General features: G+C 43.8%; 1 protein-coding gene across 3 annotated transcripts; it reads left to right on the top strand.

Moving 5' to 3' along the window:
* The first annotated feature begins 864 nt into the window (after nt 1-864).
* On the top strand, nt 865-27,422 carry LRRC8C (leucine rich repeat containing 8 VRAC subunit C). Of its 3 annotated transcripts, none has more exons than XM_071565107.1 (3): nt 865-959; nt 18,796-18,937; nt 21,321-27,422. In XM_071565107.1, exons 2-3 carry the CDS (start codon nt 18,800-18,802, stop codon nt 23,589-23,591), a joined length of 2,409 nt encoding a protein of 802 aa, XP_071421208.1. In that variant the 5' UTR covers nt 865-959; nt 18,796-18,799; the 3' UTR covers nt 23,592-27,422. The 3 variants fall into 3 exon arrangements, with proteins under 3 accessions (XP_071421208.1, XP_071421206.1, XP_071421207.1); XM_071565105.1 differs by lacking the exon at nt 865-959 and adding an exon at nt 4,215-4,330; XM_071565106.1 differs by lacking the exon at nt 865-959 and adding an exon at nt 17,330-17,408.

The following is a 27,422-nucleotide window of genomic DNA, read 5'->3' as shown; positions in this document are numbered from 1 at the left end:
GGAATTTCATGGGGGAGGAACTAGGGAAAAACATTCCAAGCTGAGGTTTTATGATGATGAAAGACTTGAATCCTCTTTGAAACATCCAAGCCCAAAGTGTGATGCAAAGTGGACCACCAGCGACAGTCTGTTGTCTCTTAGCAGGATGGCAGCCAGGGGAGCATGCCATGTTACCAGTGACTCCAGCACAGCATTGTAGCCAGGATACTGCTCAGGATAGATCAGTCCTCTGGCAAGTAAAGACTTCCCTAAAAGTAGAGCTTCTTTATATTAATGTAGCAATTCTGTGCATGAATTTGGTTGTGAGCAGACTACCTTGGCGAGAGGCAGAAAGCTGTTGAGAAAACCAAGTATGACAGAAAACCAAACGCTTGAATTAAGCCATCTCTCTCTGAGGGCTTGAATAAGGCTAAGAGATGGTGCCCAAGTAGAAGAAATCCTGTCTGTATTTCAGACCAGCTACAGCATTTCAGTAGAGAACATCAGCGGGAGAAGGCTGGGTGGCAGGACTGGGGCAACCTCAGCTACCTCCGGAGGACAGCAAGCCTGCTGATTGTCCTAATATCCTCCCCCAGAAGTGTTTGTCCTTGCTACAGCTTGTTTACCCAATCACACCTATAAATGTGCATTGGTTGTGATAAAACTCTCTGTTATTTTGAAAGTAGCATTTACTAATTACACAGTGCTTGCTCTGAGCTCGAGCTGCTGGGCTCCATCCCTCCGGCCTTGTGTGAGCTCCCCCCACTCATTGCATCACATCTAAAATTAGATAAGATGCCGTATCCTGTGAAGCGCACGGCTCAGTGGCTCCGAGCTGAACAGCCACACCAAGCACAGCTGCACAGCTCCTCAGTTAGGAAAATGTTTTCAGACAGGTCACTGAAGAACACCTAACGATGATCAGAAGTGCAACAGAGGAAAAGCATCCGTCAAATCCAGGAGCTCCAGTTCAGCCAAAGGTCAGAGAAATGGGAGCTAGCCCTGTTTCTATTGGTATGTCTTTAGCGCTCTGTTTTCTCATCAATAGCTGTCAATAGCTTCTCTAGAGAGAACTATTTGGCCCAAATTCTTCCCTTATGTAATTGCATTGCTTTCACTGTAAGCATCCCAGAAACAACAAAAGAGTTCATGAGATCAAAAAACCTTTCAGTGTTTTCCTTCTGATTAAAGCAAGTTTTAGTACTTAGAAAATGCTGCAGGCTTTAAGAAATGACCACATTCTTCACCCCTTCACCCTGCTCTGAAGTTTTGCTTCTTCCCAGAGTCAGCTAATAGCATCCATGTAATCTATTTTAAAAGTCGGTATTTCCAGTGCACTGCTATTATTTAAACATTTTGTGCACTTAAAATTCATATTTCGAAAACAGTAATCCGGGGGGATAGGGGCTAAAATGTAAAACTAGGGAAAAGCAAACAAGGGAAAAAGATAAATTCTGACAGAAACTTCAAGTGGATAAGAACTAGAGCTGTCAAATCATGCATTTTGGATTTGAGCTGAAGCAAATCACAGAAGCAGTTTTTCAGTGCTTCATCTGAAAGCAATTTAGCTTTTCTGTGTTAGCAGATTATGCTGTTTTCAACAGTTGTTGGAGAGATGACTGATGAAAAGCATTTTCATTGTGGGTGTGTTTCCAAGTACAGACAGAGCTCTAGCACTGAAACCCCGGGTTTGTTGCCCTGATCTTTCCTGAAGCTGAGGGGAAGTGGTCTGTCAAGCTTTGTGCAGCACCATCCCCTCAGACCCAGCTTCAAAGCCACTCTTGGGACCTCTGACTTCAGGGTTTGGGGATGGTTTTCAGGGTGCAGAGAGAGGGGGGAAAAAAAGAAAAGAAACAAAACTCTGATCAGGAATCAGTAGAAGGTGGGGGCTGTATCCTGGCAGATGGTATGTTGGTTCTGAGTAAGGACTTCAGCATTAGGCATCCTGAACCTGGATCACATTTGAGAATCAGCCCACGGCTACACGAGCAGAGGATAACTGCAACAGAAGCACTGACGGTGCAATGTGTCTCTGTGTCCAACTGAGTTTGGAGGCTGGTCTGTGACAGTTCTAACTCAGGCTAAACCCTGCTCTTGGTTCTGTTGTAGTGTAAGTACTGCAAGGCAGCACTCACTAGCAGCAACAACACTTGTAGCATTTTTAAGTTTTGAATTGCAAATTAGGCCAATTGACAGTAAAGGCAAATGTACTAAGTTTGTAGTGATGATATTTCTTATGTGACCTGACCCACCTTCTTCTGGAGTCAATGAAAAAGGGGCAACCATGAAATCAAAGGATGTCAAAAACTTGCAGTCATACAGGTTGTTGAATCCAGTTACTGTTGTCTGCCATTTTACTAAAATAAACACTCCCAAATTACTTGAGATTTCACCTGCCTAGATGGTCTTAAAGAAAATAATGCAGAAATTCACAAATAAATTACAGTTTTCTGCAGAGAGCAGAATTTTTCCACTGGAACAAAGGTATTTGGAGCCCCAATTGTGTGTTTACTATCAAACATGTATTTTTGGGCCTTCTCCCACCAGAAGCTCACATACTAGAACTGCACTAAGCCTCCATCCCCAAACCCACCAGCTATAATTATACTTGGACCATGTTTTCTACTGCAGTATCAGTGACCTTGCCTGTAATTATTCTTCACAGGGGAAACTTAGCTCAGTCCTCCAACTCCTGCAGCAACTTTGAACAAAAATAACGCAGAAGTCCACAACAGGAAATGTTAACAATGGCAGGATTACTGGCCACCATGTCACAGTAAAAGAAATGAGCATCTGAGAGGGAGTTCAGGGAAAAGCAGCACCATGATTAGGTAATGGGAGGAACTGACTTATGAGAAAAGATTAAATGAGCTAAGCGATGACGAAAGGGTGAACAGAGCAACTGCCTGCAAATGTTTGAAAGAAGAAACCATCCAGGACAGGGAGGAATTTTTTAAGCTGCTGCCAGGAGTTACGAGTAATGGAAAGAAACCAATAAAATGAACACAGCAGTCACCATAACTATTTCTTTAGCTCAATAAAAAGAAACCCAGTTCTTGTGTCCATGTGGAAACCTTGCTCATTTGTCCTGTTTTATTCCTCAGGCAAATTCCACAAAGCATGGGGCTAACGCTTGAAATTACATAATGTTGCAATATTGCTGAAATCTTTTAGGTTGGCAGCTTGGAAGGACTATGAGGGAGCTATGCTGACAACCTCTTCCAGCTCCTGTCTGACTCAGACACTCATTTCTTGAGGTGCCTCAGAAAGCCTTGAGGCTTCAGCTGAGAAAAGCAGATCTGCACAGCAAAGCAGTTAAGCAAATACTTAGGCAAAGGATGAGCTGAACTCCCAGAGCTATAAATCATATCCACAATTCCCAAATGAGGAACCTGAGTCTGCCCTCAGCAGTCCCTGAAGCAGATGGGTCAGAAAGTACATGAACTCAGAATTATCCACAGCTATCCCTGGCAGACCTTTGGTTCACATCCCAGCTCAGTTAATGCTTTTGCAGCAACACAGCTGTGATGCCTCATATTGTGTTTGTTTTCATTAACTCCTCCCCAGTGGGCTTATGTATTTGTATTTCCTTGTTTACATACTTGTACTGTCCCTAAGGGGATACACAGGTTACCCCTAAGATTAGGGGCAAGTACCTCCCTCTGATGCAGAATTTGTCCCATTTCTTCGTTCTGCCAGAGATGTAAATCTTTCTGGAAAATGTTGGACAGAAGGCCCTTTAAACATGTGGTTTCTTTCAGCAGCGGTTTTCAGACTGTGCTTTTTGAATTGCTGGGCCAGAAGTTTGTGTTTCCAATTGTCACTCTCTGAGACGCTTTTTCATTGTTAATGCAATCCCAGGCGCTTTACAGCCTGGTCTCTTTATAGCTGTTCCACGGCCGTGTGTGCTGAGGTCGAGATCTTTCCATCACAATTGCTGCTGCCACCCTTCCGACGCGGCGCGAGGACGGCACCCCGCGGCTCCCTCCGCTGCCTCCCGCGGGAGCTCCGCCCGCCCGGCCCGCAGGCAGCGGGAGCGGCGCCCCCGGGAGCGGGAGCAGGCGGGGCGCGGGGGCTGCGGGAGTGCCCGGCACGGCCCCTCCGGCGCCCCTCGGCAGCCGCCGCGTGCGTCACACCGGAGACGTGGCCCCGCGGCGGCGGGGGCGGAGCGCGGCGGGCGGAGCGCGGCTGCGGGCGGGCTGCCTCCCCTGCCCGCCCCGCCCGGCCCTGCCCGGCCCTGCCCGCCGCGCTCGCTCAGCCCCGCACGGCGCCGCGGGATGTTCGCGCTCCCGCCCGGCCGTCGCCGCCGCCGCCGCCCGTGACCCCGCGCCCCCCGCCCGGACCGCACCAGGTAAGCGCTGCCGCTCCCGCCCGCCCCTCCAGGGGCGCTCCGCTGCCCGCGCCACGGACGAAGCATCGCTGTGGGGAGGGGGCCCGGGGACCATGCGGGGACGGAGCCGCCCCGCGGGGCCCGGCGCTGCGCCACCGCGGGGAGAAGGGACCCTGCCCGCCGCTGCCGGGGCGCCGCTTCGCCCGCGGCGGCATCCGCGGTGCCGCCCCCAGCCCTGGGCAGCGCCGCGGGAGCCAAACTTTATCTGGGATCCTCGCCGTCTCCTCCCTCGCGGAGGGGCTCCGGGAAGCGGCCGCGACAGCTCCCCACGCCCCATCCCATCCATCGCACTCCATCCCTGCTGGGCAGGGCCGCTCCCCGCCGGCGGCACCGGGGGGCGGTGGCCGGGGCCGAGCGGGGTTCCCGGGAGCGGGGCCGGAGAGGGGCCAGTGGCGAGGGGAAACAGTCGCCATGGAGACGGGCGGCTCGGGGAAAGCCCTTGGCGGTATTTTCCCCGGAAAAAAGAAAAAGCCCCAGCCCAAGCGGCATGACGGGGAGGATGCGAGCAGCGCGGGGAGGAGACGGCCCGGCCGCGGGCACGGAGGAGCCTCCGCAGCATCGCCGGGGCAGAGTGTCCTGGAGGGGCCGGGAGGGGAGCGCAGCCCCGGCGGCACTACCAGGCTCCGGCGTCCATGGCTCTGGTTTTGAAGAGATTGAAAAAAAAGAGGAAAAAAACCCCAAGTCATGATTTTAATTCGGTTTAAAACCAGCTCTGCCTTGACGCCGAGTGATGGGCAGATTTATTCATTATTCACGAAATGCGGTTTGTCCAGTTCACTGGAAAGAGTTGACCAAGCAAAATCAGAGGCTTATGAAAGATCTCTCAGTGTATCTTACTAGAATTTCAAGAGGATGAAAATGTTTAAAAATGAGGAACCTTGTTGCTCAGGTAAGTATGTTAGTTATGGCTTGGCTTTCTAAATTTTCTTTTACTTTTGGAATAAGTACTTCCAGTTAGGAAAGACTTAGTATTCTAAGCACCACTGTTTAAAGACATCCATGTACATGTTTGCTCCCACAAAGCACTGTAGGCTTGAATGATGCTGTAAAAGATTGGACTGGCAGAAAGGTGCATTGCAAGGTAATGGAGGAAAACATGGCAATATTGGAAATAAAAAAAATTCCCTTCCCAGTTCAACCAAATATGAATATTTCCTCTCTTCCCCCCACCCTTCCCCCTGGGTATATTAGACCTAATTTTACTTTTCTTTTTGGGCATGATGAAAGCAGTCAGGAGAGTACCCCCACACTCCTGGACTCACTCTTCTCCTGGAAAAACCTGTTTTCCCCTGTGGTGTGGATCAGCATGGAGAGCTGGGCTGAGCACAGCTCCGAGTTGATCCCTAATTTGAACCTGGCCTTGGATTCCTGCTGTCTCACAAGTGCCTGTGTCCCAGGACTGCCAGCAAGGCACAGCAGTCTGGTGCTGAGCACCTGTGGTTTCTGAATCATTTCCTTTTCCAGTTGCTTTAGGAGTTTGCTAAATTTGTGGCAGTCATGATGCTGTTTTCTTCCACTCTGAATACTAACAGGCTCCACTAGAGGTTTTACCATCATATAACTTTGTGTGCTTTGTTATTATTTACCCTTGTAAGCATTTTTAGAAAGAAGCTTTTTGATGGAAAGCCTAAAAATCTAATTGCTTTGTATGCCCCATATTGGAAAAGGCTAGTGCTGGTTTCTAGCGAAAAATAAAAGCAGAGACAGCTGAATTCTTCTCACAAGTTCCTTGCCTCAGTGCTTGGTGCTATCTTGCGATCAGTTCCTGCACCAATTCAAGTTGATTTCCTGAGGCAGCCTCATCCCACCTCGGTCTCTGGCTTTTGAGGCCCAGAAGAAGGAGCTCCGACCAGGATGGGGGAGACATCCGGCCTGGGCAGTGTGGAGGGTTAAACAATACTCAGGTGGCCTTAGCGAGAGAGTCACAACACTGAGACCCAAAATAACCAACTGGGTCAGAGTGCTGGGAGGAGCAGTTCCCCTCATTGTCCATTGACCTCAGTTGCAACTGGTTGAAGTGGCCCTTATTCACCATTAGAAAGGCACTTACTTCCCAGCCCGAGGCTTTTCGAGTATTGCGGGAAGTAAAAAAAAAATAAAAATTCTATTACCGTCCAAACAATTCATAATAACAGGAGGTAGAGTTTAATCTTGTAGTTTTTTCCTCTTGGAGAAAATTTAGTGAAAAGATGTTATCCTCATTGTCACAGAGTTGTGAAGGGCAGGGTAGGGGCTATATAGTAAAGAAAACACTGAAAATGAAACAACTGACCTCAGGGGAAAAACCCCCTCAAAATACTTTAAAATTCTACTTAGTAAAGCAAAGGAGTCATTCTCCTACAAAAATAATTTGTCAGAAGAATGTTAGCAGGTGTTGGATTTCACATGCTCAACATAATGGAAACTTCACTCTCTTCTTCATCCTCTAGTTTTTGTGCAACAAAACTCTGATGCAAATTCAAGCTATAGTGCACTGACTTTTATTGGGATTTGTGTTTCTGTGATATCTTTTCCACTAGGAAGATACTAGGTTTGACTGAGCCTCTTGGCCATGTGTGAGTATGCCACTTTTCCTTTTGCTTTCATTCATAACACAGGGCAGGCATTGCTGCCTTCCCATCCCCAGGCAGGCAAAGTGTCTTAGAGCTATCTTTAAACCTGGCAGACCCTGTGTCAGCTTTCCTACACTGTATTCATTTTACATCTTAGTGCTTGACACAGGCAGCTAATCAGACACAGCATAAACTTTAGAAATATGCCATCCAGAGAGTCGTAGGTTTGGACCGGGATGAAGTTTTTTTCAGCATTTTTTTCCAGTGTGGAGGTTCAGCACACCGTCTCCTCCTGTGAAGGACTGATTTACATGCTAGTGTTTGATCTGGTCAGATCTTTAAAAGATAGGATGATGCCGTGTTTGTGCTTTGCATATTTTCCATTCGTTGAGAGAATCCTGCCTTAAGATACAGTGTATGTTTTTTCTTAGTTTTAAGGCAAAACAAAGTCTTCCCCAGAGGTGCAGGATTGCATCGTTCTCCATGGAAAGTTGCCAACACTGCTGTTACAGCAAGTGTATAAAGTTCCGGTGAATTCGAACGGGAATGTGTAAAAACATTTGGACCTGTACAGTAGTATTAAAAATCCATTTCACTCTGTCCAGGTAAACTTTAACTTTTCCATTGACTTCCAGGTGAGCAGAATCCAGCCTTTTATATCAACTTCAAATCCTGGCTTAACCTATGATGTCCTGAAAATGGAGGTAGCTGGCTCACATCTCCCCGCAGTGGCAATAGTACACAGTGATTTTGTATTGATGGGGATCCTAAATTTAACAAGCCAGCAATAAGACTGCTGAACTGCTGAGAACATTTCCAATTTTATTTGCTCATTGCTGAAAGGAAGGTGGGAGTTTGGAGTAATTGCTTGCTCTAGAGCATATGGTGAAGCAGAGCACAGGCAAAGCCCTGCCCTGAGCATGCAGCAGTGTAAGATCCTGATACACGTGTGATTTACAACAAAATGCAACAGCTCAGAAACGCAGGTTGCTGTCAGCAGATGTGGTGCTCTGAGCAAGGACTGTTAGAGATCTCATTTTCCAGTTGATGTGAATGTTTGATGAGCCGTCTCAGAGGCAGGTAGTTTTCAGCAGTGTTCACAGACAGTATTCTCGGAAAAGCCCCTTGTTAAGTGTAATGTGATTAAAAAGTAATTTCAAAGACGTACACACCTGCTGTAGTGTTGTCAGAATACCCCCCCAGCAACTGCTTTGATCTCGCAAAGTTTAGGCTTGATGGAAACAGCCTTTCTTCCTGTTTTATTATGCAGCAACAGACTCTCTGGTGGAATGAGGTTAGGGCTAATCCCTCTTCGGTGGTCCATGGCTGGACACTGTCCTGAAAAAGTCCAATACAGACTTCAGTCAGGTAGTTCTGGTCTTGATATTTAAAAGTCATCTTATGTGAATTGCAGTTCTGATTCTGTAGCTATTAGTGTTTATCTTTGAGTATGTGTAGGTCACATCCAGTTTATTTGCTTGAATTGATCTATGCTAGTCTTTCTTATTCTTTCATGAGTATGGGTGAGACCATTAGCTTTATTTTTATCATCAGGGATTTTTGTCATGAAGGATGGTTTTGGGGGAAGAGAATCCATCAACTGTTGCAGGCTGAGAATACCTGCATGTTTATCCAGATGTTTTGGGAGAGAGAAGTGCCTTATAAGACTACCGTGAAGTTTAGAAAGCTCTTTTGTGCTGCATGCAAGTGGGAGCAGAAAAGATTATTTATATGAAAAAGTCTCATCAGTCATGAAAACAGGCATTTCTTTAATGTTTTTGGCTCAATCACTGCATAAAATGTTTTTATCTAACTTGTTAGATGGTTGAGCTGCTTAAGAGTCAGAATGGAGCTTTTGTGCTTCCTGTCCCAATTAGGAATTAATTTTTAATTATATCAGCTGAACATTTTTTAATATGAGCACTTGTATTAGCCTGAGGCGCCTGACTATTCCTGTGGTGATGAATGGCACTGATTTGTGTAATATTGTCTGTTCTGTGACATTTTACTGCATTGTTTCTGTCTTCATTATCTAAGTATGTTAAATTGTGTTTGTGGAAAACCTGGTATAAAACTTCGATGAAGCTTGATGTGATTTTACTTTTCTCAGTCATTTAGACATATTTCAGAAGTACTAAAATATCATTACTGGATATTTTCTTGCTCAGTGCTTTGGTTTGCTGTTAGAGATATTCACTCACATTAAGACCATTTTGCATCTCTGGAAAGAGGGCTGGCAGCTTGAGTGATAGCCCTGATAAACTAAGAATGTTACTCTCAGAGATGAAAACTGGTAAGTGTTGCCTTTGAAGTGGTCTTTGACGTGGAAATGCATGGAGTGTACTTTCTTTAGTTTTGGACGAATAGCTCAGCAAAGCCAAATCTCCACACAGGCCCGTGTGCTTGGTACGGAAATAATTCCTCTTGATTTCACTGAGACTTTATCTGCCAGAATCTAGCCCTGAATACTTTTTTGTCTTCATTCCAACCAAGTTGAAGTCAAAAGAGCTGCTGACAATAGGAAGTCTTTTTAGTGTGTAATGCATGAAAAAGTGCTATGACTCAATTGGAACAAACAAGAAGGTTATTGTCTGGGATCCATTGCCAAAGCAGCACTTACTGTGTATGTAGGTGGAAATTGCAGCATATATTTTGAAATGCTGTTGATTAAGGCTACTTCCCCTCTCTATGTCCCTTATGTCTCCTCTGAGTTCTAGATTCAAGTCTTTGAGCTTCTAAAGCAAATGGTATCAAGAGCAGAGCAGGGGGTTTCACTGCTGCCTCCAAATCCAAGAGTGGACTGGGTATTCAGCAAGTTTCTGGAAGCTACACCCTTTCCACTTTTCTCAACACTCAATCCCTGGTGATTCGTCTTGCCCACAGTTGTGGTCCTGTGGAGCTGGGAAAGCTTGGCTGTGGCAGTTGGCATAATGGAGGGCAGCTTTCCAGTAGCTGGGTTGTGATTGTACTGGAGTTCAGATGCACCTGGAAATGAAACCCCGTTGCTATGCTGAGCGATGTCACTCAGGGCACAGGCCAGCCATGGCCAGCCTGCTTTCATCATCATTAGTGCATGTGCAGCCCTTGGGAACACTGCACAAGTTGTGCTCATTTTGCTGGACCACCAAAATGTGGGTACTGGAATAATGTCTTCTGTAAGCTAATTGTATTTGGCCTGTCCCCAGATTGTAAACTAATACCACCTGCGACACATAGTTTTGGTAATGTGTAGTATGAAATCAAATTAACTTCAGTCCCTTCACAGGGAAGTTTTGAGATGCTATCAATTTAGACTCAGCCACTGTAGGAAACTGGAAAAAAAGCAATATATTAGGATTTTGTAGTACTATTAGTTCATATTTCCCACCAGAGGTATTGAAGAAAGTAGATACCTTTCTGTTTTGCAGCTGGTTGATGTGGCGTGCACAGGCTGTCCACAGCCATGTCCCAGTGGGGACTCCTGACTCATGCTCTGTTGTTCCTCCGGGTCACATTTCCTCACCAGCTTCAGCCACAAGGAGATGAATTTGTTTGAACATACAGTAAACACATAGACTTTTAAAAATAACTGTTTGGATGCAAATGGTTTGTTTTTAATGTCTTTCCAGTTCCTTAACATGGGATTTATGTTTAAGCAACAGAATCATTTGTTTATATTTCTTACTTCAGAATGATGGTGTTTCTTCCTATGAAAATCTTGGTTGCAGTCAACAGAACAAAAAGTAAGCCATCATGTTTGAAACAGAGGCAACATGAGCCAGCATTCAAAGCAGTTTTTCCAGCCAAAAATATTACCTTTTTTAAAATTATTTTTTAAATTAGATTTTCTGTTACAGGAACCATCCATGGCAATAAAACCTAGCAGGGAAACTGTCTCCTGAAATGCCTCAAATATAGGGAGAAATCAGTAGCAGAGGTATTCTTGTATGTCACATGGGAACTGACCAAGCACTCACACTTATCAGACTGCTGGGCATTTTGGCCAGTGCAAACATATAGCAATATGATTGTCAAAACTGAATGTCAGAGTAGTTCAGACATTATTTCACTGCATGTACAATGTGTGTGAGAATACACAGATAAGGATGGAACATCAACCTCTTGGGAATTAGGAGTTACTAATTCCAGCCCTTATCATCGTATTTCCCCCTTAGTCTAATCTCAGTTTCCCAGACCTGGTGTCTTGTCTCTGGGTCCACTTTTAGTCCTCTCCTGGTTAGGTGATGAAGTGAAGCAGGTTTGTTATCTGTCATCTGTGGTGCCAGCATGGGCAGTGCCAGGAGCTGTGAGGGACTCCTGGCCACATGCTGAGGATGAAGTGTTCAGATCAAAGGACACATGCAAACCCATAGTTTGCAAAGGTTTGTAAATTATCCAGCTGTAGGCAGCTGTTCACACTGCAGTAAAAACTGCATTCCCTGTACAAAGGCCAAATTTTGGGACATGGGGGGTCTGGAAAGTTTAAAGTAAAAAGACCATGAGTTTTGTAGTGTGCACGTCCAGTGTTGTTTCCCTAATCTTGTTTCAAAAATAGTTTATACACTGGCTAGATCTTGGTTCAGATTTTGTTTAAAATTACACAGATTTTTCCTTATGGTAATTTTGGGGACCCAGTCACACCTATAAATATGAATTTGGCAAAGATATAGTCAATAGAATATATGACTGATGATAGTAGCACCAAGCCATTTTCGTGCCAGGCTGTGCCTGTCAGCTCTGACTAGAGGAGGCTGGGGCCCTAAGCTGTGGGGCTCTGCATAGGCCAGTGATTTTGTTTAAATAGGCCTATTTGAGAATACATCACCATGAACCTGACTGCAAAACTCCCTCCCCCTGCCTCTTTACCTGTGTCAGTGTGCAGTTCCAAGTCAGGTGAAACAGGAATGCAAAATTCTGCTTTTCAGTGCAGCCTCAGGCCCTGTGCTGAGAAGCCCTCTGGCTTAATTTCACCTCCTGGCCCACAGTGGCTGAGGCCAGACAGCATGAAACACTTGAAAAGCAACTTTATGGTATTTGTGTAGAGTAACAAACCTTTACAGCCCAGGACAGTGGGCTGTGCTGTTCAGGGTGTGCAGTGCCATGTCCTGTGTAAAACAAAACTCACTGGCATGCAGCCCCTGCATGTGTGGCTGCAGTGCTCGGGCTCTGCTGAGTCCCTGCTGCCAGGGCACAAGTTAGTTCTGTGTTAAATATGTGCTGTGCTGTGTTCCTGTAATGAAGATGAATATGCAATAAATCATGTATGGGAACCAACCCAGAGACCTTGTTGCAGCGCTGTTCCCAAAAGGCATTTCATAATTTATCTTAACATATGCAGTATGTTTAAAAGAGCCAGGAGCACAGGGTTTGCCTAGCCCTTAATTCTTTCTGTAGATTTCTGATGTGAAAGACCAAGCAGCGCAGTCTGAATTGGATGTTGAGAACATTTCAGCCTTGACCCTTTCTGTCGTACTCAGCTGGGCTGTGGTTGTGGTCCTGCAGCCACCAGCTCAAAGCTCCTCATGCCAGGGGGGTCAGCTCCTTCTCCAGTGGGGGCCAGGGCTGTGCCCATGCCATCTGGGCTCGACTGGACTCTGTGCACCCCTTGGGAGATCGTGGTGCTGATCCTGCATCTGAGGAGAATTGATGGGATGTCAGGGAAATGTGGTTAAATGTCAAATGGCTAATAATTTAGACATCTTTTCCAGTCAGCTTAAGAAATCTCAACAACTTTCTGTACTTCCCAGTTTAAGCATCACTATTTCTCTCACCTCCATCTATATACTTCCTCATTTTCCCCTCTGATGTGTACTTGATACCCTGCCCCTGCCAAACCAGTACCTTCTGGATGTTAATTGCCTATCTGACATTCAGGGGCCCTGATTCTGGTGCACAGCTGTGGTCGTTGCCCTAAAGCAAACAATGGATGACACTGATTGCTTCAATACATGGTGATGTGATTAAGGAACCACTACTGGAAGAACAAAATAGCAGAGGACTTGACTTCGGGTGAAAATACCTGTAGCTTGGCAAATGCAGCTCTGGCAAGTCCTGGTCTCCTGCCTGAGCACATGAAGCAGCAGTGACTGTGCTTCTCTGTCACATGAGAATCAGAAAGGCACAGAGAGAGGCCCTTGGGCTTTGCTGGGCAAGGAGGCCATAGCCAGGCTGGCTGCTGTCCACGGGTAACACCAAGCATTGCCTGTGGAAGGGCTCAGAGCAGTCCAGCTCTCCTGGCAGCACGATGCAGGGAGCCTGACGGCCAGCTTGCCATGGTAGGGAGTGGTGGTGGGAGCTGCTGGGAGTCTGCTTCAGTGAGGAATGCGCTCTATCATTCTTGCTGCAGGTGAGATAAAGGCAGAGCCTTCCAGTTACTCCCTTCCATTTTGCTCAGCGTCTTTTTTTAATGCGATGTGTCTGCAGGCTGTGCCTTGAGAGCCAAGGTGGGGCTGCGTGGGAGAGGTGCAGTGCTGTGCACCAGTGACAGAGCACTCCCCAGCACCATGAACCAACCCTCTAATTCTGCTGGGGGCTGGTGCCAGGCCACATGGCTCCATAAAATGAATGAAGTTACTCTGTGAGTATCTGCTTAAAAATAGCAGCCATCACCTAGCAATAGCTCAAGCCTGGGGCCTGGAAGGTGCTAGAAGCCAAAAGTGTTTTGTTCAGAGTTGTACCAGAGAGGCACTTCTGTGAGCATTAATGTTTGATGAGAGGGTGTATCAACTTCCATGTCCCCACGTGTTTGCCCACCTGCCACGGTGGACCGTGTCTGTGACTGGGGTCCCTTGTGCACTGCTGCAAGGCAGGGCACAGAACCTCAGTGTACACGAAGCTGTGGCAAGCAGCTCACAGTTTCTACCTGTGAAGCATTCTGCCAAAGGCAGGGTTTGTCCTCAGCGGTGTGCTGGCTTTGCTGTGGCACTGAGCTGTACCATGGCTGTGCCGAGCTGGTCCCGTGGGTGGCTGTTGCTGTGGCAGTGATCTGTGCTGTGGCAGTGATCTGTGCCATGGCTGGGCTGAGCTGGTCTCATGGGTGGCTTGTGCTGTGGCACTGAGCAGTGCCATGGCTGGGCTGGTCCCGTGGGTGGCTGTGGCTGTGGCTGTGGGGCTGCTGTGCTGGGCTGGTCCCATGGGTGGCTGTGGCTATGGGGCTGAGCTGTGCCATAGCTGGGCTGGGCTGGTCCCGTGGTTGGCTGTGCGGCTGTTGGTACAGAGGCACTGCTGACAGCGCTGGCCCCAGCTCTATGCCCCTGGCACCAGTGCTGCACAGGCAGTCTCTGCCCAGAAACCGCCCTGGCTGGCCAGCTGAGCGCCCTCTGGGCTCCCAGTGGGCATGAAGTTTATGAATTGGTTTCCTTTGTGCTCTGCAGTGCCCATCATGTGGGTTGCCTGGTGCCTCGTTTTTCTCTGTAGCCGCGCTGGCAAGCACAGTCATTACTTCTGAACTGTCCCCACTGCTTTCCCTTTATTCTCTCTGATGTAAACCAATTGCTGAGAAGCTGGTCTGCTCCACAGTGCAGCCGTTTCACAATCATCCTTTGAGTCAATCTCTTGATTTATTAGGTCTAATTTTTTTTCCAATACTTTTCTCTTTGACTTGTATCTATTTATTCTCCTTAGCTCTTTTAGGCTACATTAATTTGTTATGTCTCGCTGTTAATCACCCATGCATTAACTGATTCCTACAGGGAAGGTTTTCAGGTGGAATAGGTATCACACTTGTGTCTGGATTTAAGTATTTCATCTAATTGTGACATTCATTTTCACTCACCAAGTTTTCTACATTTCATAGAAATTTTGAAATTACATTGAAAACCCCTACTAATTTCTCTCACGTTTTTTTCTTTGGGTTTTTTGTTGTTAGTTTTTTTCTGGAGTTTTTTGGTTTTGTTTTGTGGGGTTTTTTGTTTGGTTGGGGTTTTGTGGGTTTTTTGTTTCAGTGGGTTTTTTATCTGATAAACCTACAGCTCATTTCTGAAGCAGTGCTTAGCAGCCAGTACAATTGATTTTTAATCCAAGTTCCTTTTTTATTTCCTTTTGGTAGCTGAATACCAGATGATTTATCTCATGTATGGTTTTCTTTCCTCTAGAGACTGAGAATTATTAGACATACAAGAGATCAAAAAAAACAAGTTCTGATTTTAATTGTAAAAGAATGCAATATTTAGAACTGTAGTATTTCCTAAAGTAGGTTAGAATAATATTTAACAATAAAGTCCACATTTCAGCTATGATGTACCGTGCAATTAAATAACATTTTGAAAGTGACTGAACTGAAATTAGTAATGGTGTTTTAGTTTTCACCAGCTGAAATGTTGAACTCCTTCTCTTTTATCTCCTTGTTACAAGAAGAGATAAGAAACTTCAGTGGATGATGTGCTGTCCCAGAGATTGTTGTGACTTGGACTGCTTTGTGACTTTTTAGCATCCCTGTTTTGATTTGCTGAAATTGATGATTGAGTGAATCACTTTATTTCATGGAAACCTGGTTTGTGCGTGATTCCAAATGAGTCTGGCAGTGATGCAGCTTTGGGTGTAGCAGTGAGGAAGAGCCGCACTCTGGACATGGGCAGGGGGTGTTTCAGGATTGCTCTGAGTTATGTGGACCTGGTGTGTCATTTCTGAGGCCTCAGAGACACTGCTAGTAGATGTTCTTTCAGTCACTGGACAGGCCAGAATGGAAAAGAAAGTAGAGGGAAGTGGAAGACAAATGAAAAGTGATTTGGTGACATTTTGTTCTGCATGCTGAAGCCAGCAGTGCTGGTAAGCCTGGGCTGCTCTGTGCTTCTTTCCAGCATTTTCTCTTGACTGTTAGTGCAGCAAGAGGAGAAGAAATAGGGTTCCTTCAGTGAGTGTTGGAAAATGGTTGTCCTCCTTCTCACATCCAGTCTATATTTAAAGCTTCTTGTGAATGACTTTTTTCCCCCAAAGCTAAAAAAATATTGTCTGTCATTAGACACTGTTGGTTTATTTACTTTTATTTGCTGTGCAGTACTGTTGCCATCATTCAGTAACGTTTTCTTTTTTTAACAATAAAGCAAACCATTAGTGACAGATGGGTTTTGATGTCTGGTGTTGGACTGCAAACCTTCCACCCTCAGAGATGGCTTTTCCAGGATGGATGCAACTCTCCCTCTGCTTGGCCCATTAATCAGGGTAACAGCATGTGCACTCTACTAATGAGGAGTCACACTATGCAAAAAACAGGCTCTGAGGCGAACAAGGGTTCAGGGCATCATGTGTTTGTGCTACCAGAAACTATCTGCCTTCATCTAAATTCCCCACATATCACTTAGAAGAAATAATAAAGCAAATAGATAATACAATCAAGACTCCTAAAAGTACATAGTGAAACCTATAAAAAACAACAGCCAAATTAATTTTTGGTCTTGAAAGCTGTCCCTGCATGGTAATTTGCAAGATAGTTTCCAGTCTCATCTGTTGTCAGACGCTGCCTCGTTTTCAGGTGTGCTGACTTTCCTGATGCTGTGGCTCAGATCTACAATTGCTTAGATGTCCGACCAGCAAGGCCTGGCTCTCCACATGTTTTGGTGCATGTGAGCTCTTGTGTTTCCTCAAGAGTCTCCACTCTGGGAAACATAATTCTGCCTTTATCTCACACTCAAATTGTCTATACTTTTGAAAAAGATCTTACAAATAGGCTCTCTAGAGGCTGTGGCACCAGAATACAAGAAAGTATTGGTAAGCCATTATTTGAGGGTGGGAAGAAAGTGTTGTGATTTTGAAGGAATTTGTTGATAGGTATTCTGGAGTGTACTGATGGCATTCCAGTCAGCCTGCTGGCCTCAAAACCTGAGCCAACAGTGGTATTTTTGTTACAAAAATTTGTGCAGGACTGTTGCATGGCAACTGCTTAGCTAATACTTGTGTTAGTGTATTCCTTTGTCAATTTTCTAAGCTTTTCAATACTTAATAGAAAAAAAATTAAAGCCTATCAGCAGCTATTGTCACCTGCATTTTATGTGGAAATGAAAAAGAGAAGGGTAATTCCTCACCAATGGCCCTGAAATGCATACAGGAATGGAAGAAAGATCATGCGTGATGGTCTTCAGCTCATGTGACACTGGGAGCTGCCAGCAGAGGTACAGCTGAAGGGAGTGCTGGCCATATACTTAAAGCTACATGGGGCACCTCTAATTTATGACGTCCATTTTTTTCAACTAGTATTTCTGAAAGAAAAATGAAAGACAAAAAAGATTTGTCCCAGCAGCTACCTCAGCTTTTCTCTGCTGTAGAGGTATATCTTCCCTAACATGTCTGCTAAGGTTTGCGAGACAAGCATAGAAAAAGCAGAACTCCTGGCTGCCTGCCATGTGATAACTAATGCTGCGTTCCTCTGCCAGCACTGCAGCAATTCAGGCCTGTTGGTATGGATGCTGCCAAGCCCCTGACCTGGGTGTGTGAAGTCAGGCCTCGCTGATTAATTTGGAAGTGCTGTGGGGGACAGCCTGCTTTCCTCTTGGGAATCGCCAGTCATGCAAGAGGTGTGTGCAATTTCATCTGGCATTGTAGCATGCATCCTGGGAAGAGCTTTTAGAAGGACAAGAGGCTGAGAGAGATGTTCCTCTCTGGCCAAGCAGTGCTTAAAGCAACGCAGGAGGGTTGCAGGAGGAGAGGTGGGCAAGGGTCAAAGGTTAAGTTTTTATGATACTCAGCTGCTAAACCCCAGCCTAGCTACTACCCCACATTCATTTACAGACATCACCTTATGCCTTTGGGGATCAGCTGGGCAAGAAGAGACAGCAGTCCCTGAGGGGGTGCCAAAGTGAGCATCCTTCCACATCAGTATGGCCAGTGTAGTGGGATCAGTTATTAATTCTTAGGATGGCTGTACTCTTGCGATGAATTGCAGCCATTAGGGCTTGAATCCTTCCCTGCACAATCCCTGGCTCTGAATGAACTGAATCCCCTCTGGTCCTGGGCAGCCTGTCAGTAAGTGTGTGCTTATCCCTGGGCATGTGCACACATGGATGTACCAAACCGCCACTGATGGGCCCCAGTGTGCAGCTGAATCAGACTTCCAATATTACTGTGGCAGGAAGTGATTATGGTGTGCATTTATGATGTTAGTTAATGGACAAATCTTGTAAATTGCCCTTGGGAGTATTTTTGTTACATTTCCATGCGAATTTATCTTTCCATTGTAACTTACTAGTGAGTTTCAGTATTGGTTTGATCTCAGGGATTCAGTTACACAATGTGCTGTAGACTTTAAAATCAGTTTCTTTGCCTGTACATGTTCATGTGTTGGCTGATTTTTCGGAGGAGGTGATGATGTAAGCCTAGACATCTGAGATGAAGATAAAGCCCTTGATCTGCCTGTAGTTTTGGTTACCTAAAGCACTTTAGCAACTTGTGCTCAAAACACAGTAGATTTAAAATTGCAGTGAGTATTCACAAAAGTATTCCAAAGCTTCTCTGAAACCACTGTGAATGAAATGGAACTGATTGAAACATAATAGCTAAAATGGCCGGTGAAATTTGAGCGCAGGGCAAACATTTTAGCCAGACCTTTCAGATCAAGGCTAGCGTGTACAAAGCTGAACATCTCTATCTACAGAACTGGCTGATTTTCAGGGATGCAGAAGGTCTCACTGACCCATCAGAGATGGCTGGAGTCAATGCAGAGAGGGCTTGCCTGCCTGCATGGAGAGGAGGAGCCCAGTCCTGCTTTCCTTTCCTCATCGGAGCTGCATAGGCAGCATGAGCTCTTCTGAGGTGGGGTGTCAGGAGCAGTGCTTGGGCAGCAGCTGGAAACTTTTGTGCCACTTCCTGGGAGTTTCATTTACAGAGGGTTTTTTTCCAAACCTCAGAGAGTACGTGCTGTCACAGAGCTGCAGGAGACTGAGCACTGGCCTTACTCTTTTGCAGGACGATGATTCCTGTGACCGAGTTCCGGCAGTTCTCGGAGCAGCAGCCGGCGTTCCGGGTGCTGAAGCCCTGGTGGGATGTGTTCACCGACTATCTCTCTGTCGCCATGCTGATGATCGGTGTGTTTGGGTGCACGTTACAGGTAAATCAACTGGCACAGGGATGTGGCGGGTGCTCTCAGGGGTGGTGGAAAACACAAATGAGGAAGGTTCTTGGCAGGATGGTGTTCCATCTTGTTTTGTGTCTTGGGCTTGTCATGAACAAAGCAAAAATTTGCTGGTCCCAAGATTAAAGCTGTTTAGATAGCAACTTCAAATAACACAGACCAGCCTTTTAGCAGCTGTAAATCAGCAGCATTGCACTAGAGTCAGTGCCAGCTAAGATAAGAACTGTTGGTTTGGCTGGTGCCTGGATCATTATTTCACCATAATCTGGTATAACAAAACAGATGATCAACTTAAGTTCTTATTTTTTACCATGTTGCTGTTTGAAAAATGTAATTTTGTATTTTCTGTTTTTATTTGGCAATTGCTAATAGTCTTTCTGTCCTTATGCTTTGAAGCATAAGATTTGAAATGAATGTACTTACTTTGTTAACGCCACCCACAGCTAATATTGTGTCTCTTCCATTCGAAAACGTCCCTAAGGATGCTTACAAGTAAACAATTGGCATTACTGTCAATCACTTTTAGTAACATTTTGCTAAAGAGCCAAAACCAGAAAAGAAATGAAAAGTACTGTTTAGGATGACTCCAAATAAATATAAAGTTACAGTACTAGGTCAAACATGGATCTAACATTTCCTGGCATGACTTTGAATTGGAACTGGAGACACTGACAGAGCTCTTATTTCAGAGGAATTTGCTCACTTACATGGCCCAGGATTTAGATATACTCTGTCTCGAATTTCACATGAAATCAAGTGTAGTTTTGTCTGTGTTTTTCATTCTCAGGTATTTTCAGTTGAAAAACACAATGTTCACATTTAAGTTCTCTTTATATAGGGCTGAATTTTGCATTAGTAGCTACATGTTTGCTTAACCATGCCAAGTAAATCATCTATTATTTTTTTAATTTACCTGGTTGATTGGATAAAGCACACTGGAAAATAGTGGTGTAAGTAAGGGTATATATCACAATAGTATTTACAGACAAAGATTAACTACAAGAGTTTCTGATGTGTCAGCAGTTACAGCACTAATATTGTCTAAAACACATGTGGTCTTATCTCAGCATCTCTCTGCACCAGTGTGGTTCATCAAGGAGAATCTGATTTTGGTAGCTCTTGTTGCATACCCTATATTTAGTGCTTTCAACAACCGTGATGTCAAAGAATACATCTACACTACATACACATTCTTAGTTTGGGCCAGTCCCAGTTAGTCAAGTAACACAGCAACTTGGTTTATCAATGGATTCAGACCTATAGGGAGCCTTGGATTGAACTCAGAACTGTTACCCCAAATTAAACCAAGGGTGATTGATCCCTAAGGCACTCTGACCTCAGTTTGTCAACATGGATTACCAGCCCAAATTAAGAAAATTGCCCTTTCTTTTGTTTATTTATAGACAGACTCAAGGACAGAACTACATTTTTTCCCCCAGGTGTGTAGTCCATCCCACAAAATTTCCCCATAGAAAAGGACTTTTTACAAGGGCTTATAGTGGGCAGTAATGGCTTTTAACTGAAAGAGGGTTGGTTTAGATTAGGTATTAGGAAGAACTTCTTCACTGTGAGGGTGTTGAGGCACTGGAACAGGTTGCAGTTCCCAGAGAAGCTGTGGATGCCCCATCTCTGGAAGTGTCCAAGGCCACATTAAATAGGGCTTTGAGCAACCTGATCTAGTGAAAAGTGTCCATGCCCATGGCAGCAGGGTTGGAATTAGATGATCTTTAAGGTCCCTTCCAACCCAGATCACTGTATGATTCTGAGGACTCAATATATATGTATGAGAAATTGAATAAAATTTATGTCTATCCACACACAAATGCCATCAAAGAATTATCCCTATCTGTCCTTATTAAGACTCAAGATAATAATTTTCTAGCATAGATATGCCCACATTAGCCCTCTGTCAGCCATTTTTGGTGTGATAAGATATCACAGTGTGAGAGTACAGCCACATGAATGCAGTTGTGCTGCTTTCAAGCCTAAGCTACCTCAGAGCATTGTGTAGCCAAGGTTAATACACCTGGCAACAACAATCTGTCTCTGGGGAGAGCAATGCAGGACATCTCTGGTCTTTTCTGGAATCATTACTCACACTTGTCCTTATTCTGGGTTGTCTGAATGCCCTCTTATTCAAATTATGGAAATCTAACCATAGATAAAAAGGGGTGACCTAGTTCTTGGCGTATAGAACAAGTGTCTTGTTGGGAATAATAATAGTACAGCCTGTGGGGCCAAGTAGCAGACTGTGGAGAGGAATGCCTGTCAGCTGGAAGAACTCCAGGGACAGCTACCCATTGGTGCTGCCACCATTGTTTGTACATCAGTTCAAAAGATACCTTTTTGTGTGTTTCAGGTCATGCAAGACAAGATAATATGCCTTCCAAAACGCCTGCAACCTTGCCAGAACCAATCTAACAGTTCAAATGTGTATAACACAATTCCAGATACGACGTCCCTTCCACCACCAAAGCCATCCACCCCTCCAGCTACAGTTGAAATGAAGGGGCTGAAGACTGATTTGGACCTTCAGCAGTACAGCTTTATCAATCAGGTGTGCTATGAACGGGCTCTACACTGGTATGCCAAGTACTTCCCTTACCTTGTCCTTATACACACACTGGTCTTCATGCTGTGTAGTAACTTTTGGTTCAAATTCCCTGGATCAAGCTCCAAAATCGAACACTTCATTTCAATACTTGGGAAATGTTTTGATTCTCCCTGGACAACAAGAGCTTTATCTGAAGTGTCAGGGGAAGACTCTGAAGAGAAAGATAACAGGAAGAACAACATAAACAAGTCTAATACTGTTCAGCCAAGCACTGAAGGCACTTTGGTCAAGACACAGTCTTTAAAATCAATCCCTGAGAAGTTAGTTGTGGATAAGGGAACACCTGGGGCATTAGATAAGAAAGAAGGTGAACAGGCCAAAGCACTGTTTGAAAAGGTGAAGAAATTTAGACTGCATGTTGAGGAGGGCGATATACTCTACGTCATGTACGTTCGCCAGACTGTACTTAAGGTAATTAAATTCCTTATTATTATTGCTTACAACACAGCGCTTGTCTCAGAAGTTAATTTTACAGTAGTCTGTAACGTTGATATTGAAGACATGACAGGATACAAGAATTTTTGCTGTAATCACACAATGGCACATCTGTTCTCTAAACTTTCTTACTGCTACCTGTGCTTTGTGAGCATCTACGGCCTCACATGTCTTTATACACTGTACTGGTTATTCTACCGTTCACTGAAAGAATATTCTTTTGAATATGTTCGACAAGAGACAGGAATTGATGATATCCCAGATGTCAAGAATGACTTTGCTTTTATGCTTCATATGATTGATCAGTATGATCCTCTCTACTCCAAGCGGTTTGCTGTCTTCCTGTCTGAAGTCAGTGAAAATAAGCTGAAACAGCTGAACCTGAACAATGAGTGGACTGCAGATAAACTGCGACAGAGGCTACAGACAAACTCCCATAGCCATTTGGAGCTACAGCTTTTCATGCTTTCTGGATTACCAGACACAGTTTTTGAAATCACTGAGCTGCAATCATTAAAACTTGAAATAATTAATAATGTAATGATACCAGCAACCATTGCACAGCTGGACAATCTCCAGGAGCTGTCACTGCACCAGTGTTCTGTGAAGATCCACAGTGCTGCCTTGGCTTTTCTAAAGGAGAATCTCAAGATCTTGAGTGTTAAGTTTGATGACATCAGAGAACTTCCACACTGGATGTATGGCCTCAGAAATTTGGAAGAGCTCTATTTAATTGGCTCCCTGAGTCATGATATTTCCAAAAACATTACACTGGAGTCTTTTCGGGAGCTTAAAAGTCTAAAAGTTCTTTACATAAAAAGTAATTTGTCCAAAATCCCACAGTCTGCAGTCGATGTTTCAAGTCACCTGCAAAAATTGTGCATCCATAATGATGGCACAAAGTTAGTGATGCTCAACAACTTGAAGAAGATGGTCAACCTGACACAGCTCGAATTGGTTCATTGTGATTTAGAGCGCATACCTCATGCAGTCTTCAGCCTTCTCAGTCTTCAGGAATTGGATCTGAAGGAAAACAACCTCAAATCCATTGAAGAAATAGTAAGTTTTCAACATCTGCGAAAACTGACAATTCTGAAACTGTGGTACAACAGTATAACATACATCCCAGAGCATATAAAGAAACTCACCAGCCTAGAGCGGCTTTCCTTCAGCCATAACAAAATAGAAGTTCTTCCGTCCCACCTATTCCTATGCAACAAAATCAGATATTTGGATTTGTCTTACAATGACATTCGCTTTATCCCACCTGAAATAGGAGTTCTTCAGAGTTTACAATACTTTTCCATTACTTGCAACAAAGTGGAGAGTGTGCCAGATGAACTATACTTTTGCAAAAAACTTAAGACTCTGAAAATTGGGAAAAATAACTTGTCAGTCCTTTCACCTAAAATTGGTAATTTGGTGTTCCTCTCATACTTGGATATTAAAGGCAATCACTTTGAAATCCTCCCACCTGAGCTCGGGGAGTGCAGAGCTCTGAAGCGGACTGGTTTCACTGTAGAGGATACCTTGTTTGAAACATTGCCTTCTGATGTCAGGGAGCAAATGAAAGCTGAGTAACTTCTTGCTCAGTTTTACAGAAATAACACTTCTACCAAATCTGCTCTAGAGATTGCATACTCTGAATATGCATTTAATTTGTCATTATTTTTTCTTTTTCAAATCCTTTCTGTACAAAAAGTAAGGAGTACATATATTTTTAAATAAATTTGTCTCATATTTTTTCACTGTTTAAGATATTCTTAAGTTTGTTTTGCCCTGAGAACGAGGGCATCTCTAACTTAATTTTTAATGATAAAAGTAAATGGTTTTATCTGCTGGGGTTTTTTTTCCTTTTCCTAATCCCACCAGGCAAACTGTGTTTAAAATGTATGCTTTGGATTGCATAGTTTGTAATCAAAGATTATATTGTCTTCCTGGTTATTGTTAATCCCTTAGGACATGGTCTTCAACAGGTGGTGCTGCAGGTGTTGAATGCCTTGTTTCCTCTTTTCTTCAGTGGCAGTAAGAAGGTGTTCAGCTTCTAACAAGATGAAATCTGGGTTGACAATCCTTTTTTTATTATGACATGATTTTCTCAGATGGTCAATGCAAGTAGAAAAGGTTCTTTATATATTTGCATAGGTGTGAGGGAGCCTGCGGAATTCCTTCAGGGCCTTTTGGCAAGTTCAGTCTAGCTGTCCATTCACACACTGCACTGAGCTGGAGGCACTGATTGCTATTTCCTCTGTGGTGCAGGAAGAGTAAGGTCACAGTTCACAGAGGAATCAGGACCCAAGTGACTCAGGCCAAAGGTTTTCCAAACAGTGCAAGGGATGTGGCTGCCCATTTCCTAATAAATTGAATGGAAGGGGTGCAATGAACTCACTGTGTTGGAAATATCAAGCCAGCGAGATGAAATATTATCTTGAGAAACCCCATCCTCCCCTAAACCCTCAGTTCTGCAAGAGAGAAAGTGCCCTCTGCCCCCCTCAATTCACTCACCCACCAGGTTGCTTGGCACCTTGCAGGAATGGGATCCAGAAAAAGTGCAATCACGTTTAATTTGTAAAGCTTCTGACAAGGAAATAGTATCTAATATGCTCTCTAATTGGACCTGGGTATCAGAAACCCAAGCTCAGCACAGGAATATTTACAGTTTTGCAAAAATGAGATGAAATGAATACATTAACTTCTCACAAGTCTCAGCCTACCCCAGGACAGTGATGAAGGCTATGTTTTCATCTTCTAGATAGTAATTAAATTGGAAATCATACAGTTGCAAGTCTGCTTTTTAAAATAACATAATAATCTCTGATGATTATGCATCAAGTTGAGAACTTTATCCTTTGAAGCCATGTTCAGCTGTTTTTTTAATCCAGCCATTTGTTTTCTTTTAGTCAGGTTTGACAGGGATGTGCTGCTCGCCAGCTAATTTAAGGTAACCAAAATAACCGTATGATAGTGAAATATTTTGATGGGAGGAGATCTTTTCACACTATGCAACAACACGAGTCAGATGCAGGCACTGCATAAATGTTTCTCAATTAATCTAAGAATAAGTACCTATTTCTTTAGGAGGCAATGCTGTTCATAAATCGCAGAGGTTGAGTTATAGATTGTTTAAAGTTTTGTAAAATACTTCTCTGACAATTGTCAGATTGGTTGCTCTCTAATGTTTTCTAACTGCCATTGCGTGTCTTGAGCTACAGTTAATCTGAGTTCTTGAGCTTGGCACAAAAGCATACTGTTGTTTTAACAGTCTGACTTAGAAAGGTGGGGAGACAAACCACAGTGAGGATTTCCTTATGAGTCCAGGGTGTGCTGTGCAGTGTGTTATATGGGCTTGCCACAGTACCAAGTCAGAGTTACTTTTCGTGTTTGGCTGTGTTCTGGAGAAAATCCATGTGATTAATCAAAATGGGTCATGCATGAAGGAATCAAATGAAGCTTTTTTAAAAGGGTTGGATTTAGTTCTATTGAAGACCTGTAAGGGGTGTAGCTATTGCAAGAGCTACTCTTACTCATATGTGGAATGCACTTAATGGAACAACTTGGCAGTATATATATTCTAAATGTATTTCACTTTGATGTAATAGGAGGGAGAGAAACGTTTCATTGCTCATATTAACCTAATCATGTAAACCAAAGTGCTGTTGTCCCTGATGAATGTAAACTGTTTAAAATGTCCAAGTAATTGGTGGAGCTGTATAGTTGTCTTACTTAGATTTGAAATATGGGATTACATTTAAAGTTTTTTAAAAAGTCTTTATATTCCTAGATGTAGCATTTTAAATCCCTAATTTATTTTGTGTCTAATGTTGTTTCATGTCTAGTTTGTGGTCTGTTTTCTGAATGGAAGTTATGCACACCTCATAACTGAAAGTTCAATACTTGTTCTACAACATTGTTGTAAGTACATTGCTTAGGGGATATGGGGGTTTCCTTTGTTACTGATTATATTTATACCAGTGCAACCCCTCATGTGGACACAGTTACATGAGTATAAAGTGCCTTGTGCTGGCATATCTTTATTCACTTTGATAGGAATAAACTATACCGGTCTAAGCACTTTCATGGCAATAACTGTATCTTCTCCCAGGGTTTGGTCTGCTGAGACAGCTTGGTCAGTCTAACAGCTCACTGCCACAAAAAAGGGGCAGTTCCCTCCTCCTCCCATGCTCCCTATTCCTGCCAACACATTCCTGCTGCTTCTCTTGTACCTTTACAGGTCTGGTGCTGCTCTGATCCCTCCATAGGACAAATCAACTTTTTAAACCAGCAGAAAACTATGCCAGTTTTAAAAAGGGACTAATTTTCTGCTGGATCAGCTCTCCAAAGGATTGGATGGACACTAGGGTGGGAGTAACACGGAGACAGGACTCTGCAGCTGGATCTGAGTAAGGAGAAGGTGAGATGAGTCACTTTGGAGGTGCTAGGTCAGGTCATCATCTTGCTGAGCCACATACTTGGAGAACTGAGCTGTTTTTTTCTATAGCAGCATTAGGCAGCTTGGCTTTTGTGGGTAGACAGCACTCAGGCTCACAGTGAATGATAAAATATTACTGTTGATTTCTTAATGAAACAAACTCAGGTAGCTGCATTATTGACTTTTCTAGACTTCTTACTGTCTAATCTGGGGTGTATTTTTCAAACCCATATAACAGTATTTTAGAAATGCATCAGTTGAGAGAAGATTGTTTCCTAATTCTGTATGACATCCAGGAAAATATGTAAAAGTGCCATATTTACTCAGTGAATCATATACTGCTCATATGTGTATTCACATGCAATTCATACTAGACTTTTCTGTGACTGGTAGTATTTGACTTAGAATGGATGGACAATTTGTGGATAATACTTTAGGCATGGTTTGTATATATATACAAGGAGTTCATATAACTACTTACTTTAATAAGGTGCCTAACACGTATGACAATTCCAGAATTTAAGCAAAGTGTTTTTTTCATTATTGCTTAAAAATAATAAAATTCTTCCTTGGTAACAGAAGCAGAGTTGGCAAAGATTGCATCGAAAGAAGGCAACCTTAATAGTACATTAAGCCTGAAAAGCAAATCTGTTTGGTGAGATGTGCATCTCCCCCTTTGTCAAAATTAGGATGGATGTTTGTGCTGACCTCATGCATCCAGCCAGCCCAACAACTTATGCAAATTTGGATTGGAAAGCACCTGTTCCAAGTCTCATATTTCTGGCACTTCAGTAATTCATGTGCTTAAGCGGTGACAAATCCTGTAAGAATGCCAAGGAAAAACTTTGAAATTTGACCAAATGGACAAACTTCTTAATTCTGTAGCAAGGATCTTAGTGTGATAATAGACCTGCATAATGTTACATTGCAATATAGTACACCCAGGAAAAAATGGAAATAAAATGCTCTTTTGTAATACTGAC

This window comes from Pithys albifrons, chromosome 10 (genome assembly GCF_047495875.1).
Source record: "Pithys albifrons albifrons isolate INPA30051 chromosome 10, PitAlb_v1, whole genome shotgun sequence".
NCBI lineage: Eukaryota > Metazoa > Chordata > Aves > Passeriformes > Thamnophilidae > Pithys > Pithys albifrons.
The sequence above is the reverse complement of the archived record's forward strand: the minus strand, read 5'-3'. Positions and strand labels throughout refer to the sequence as shown.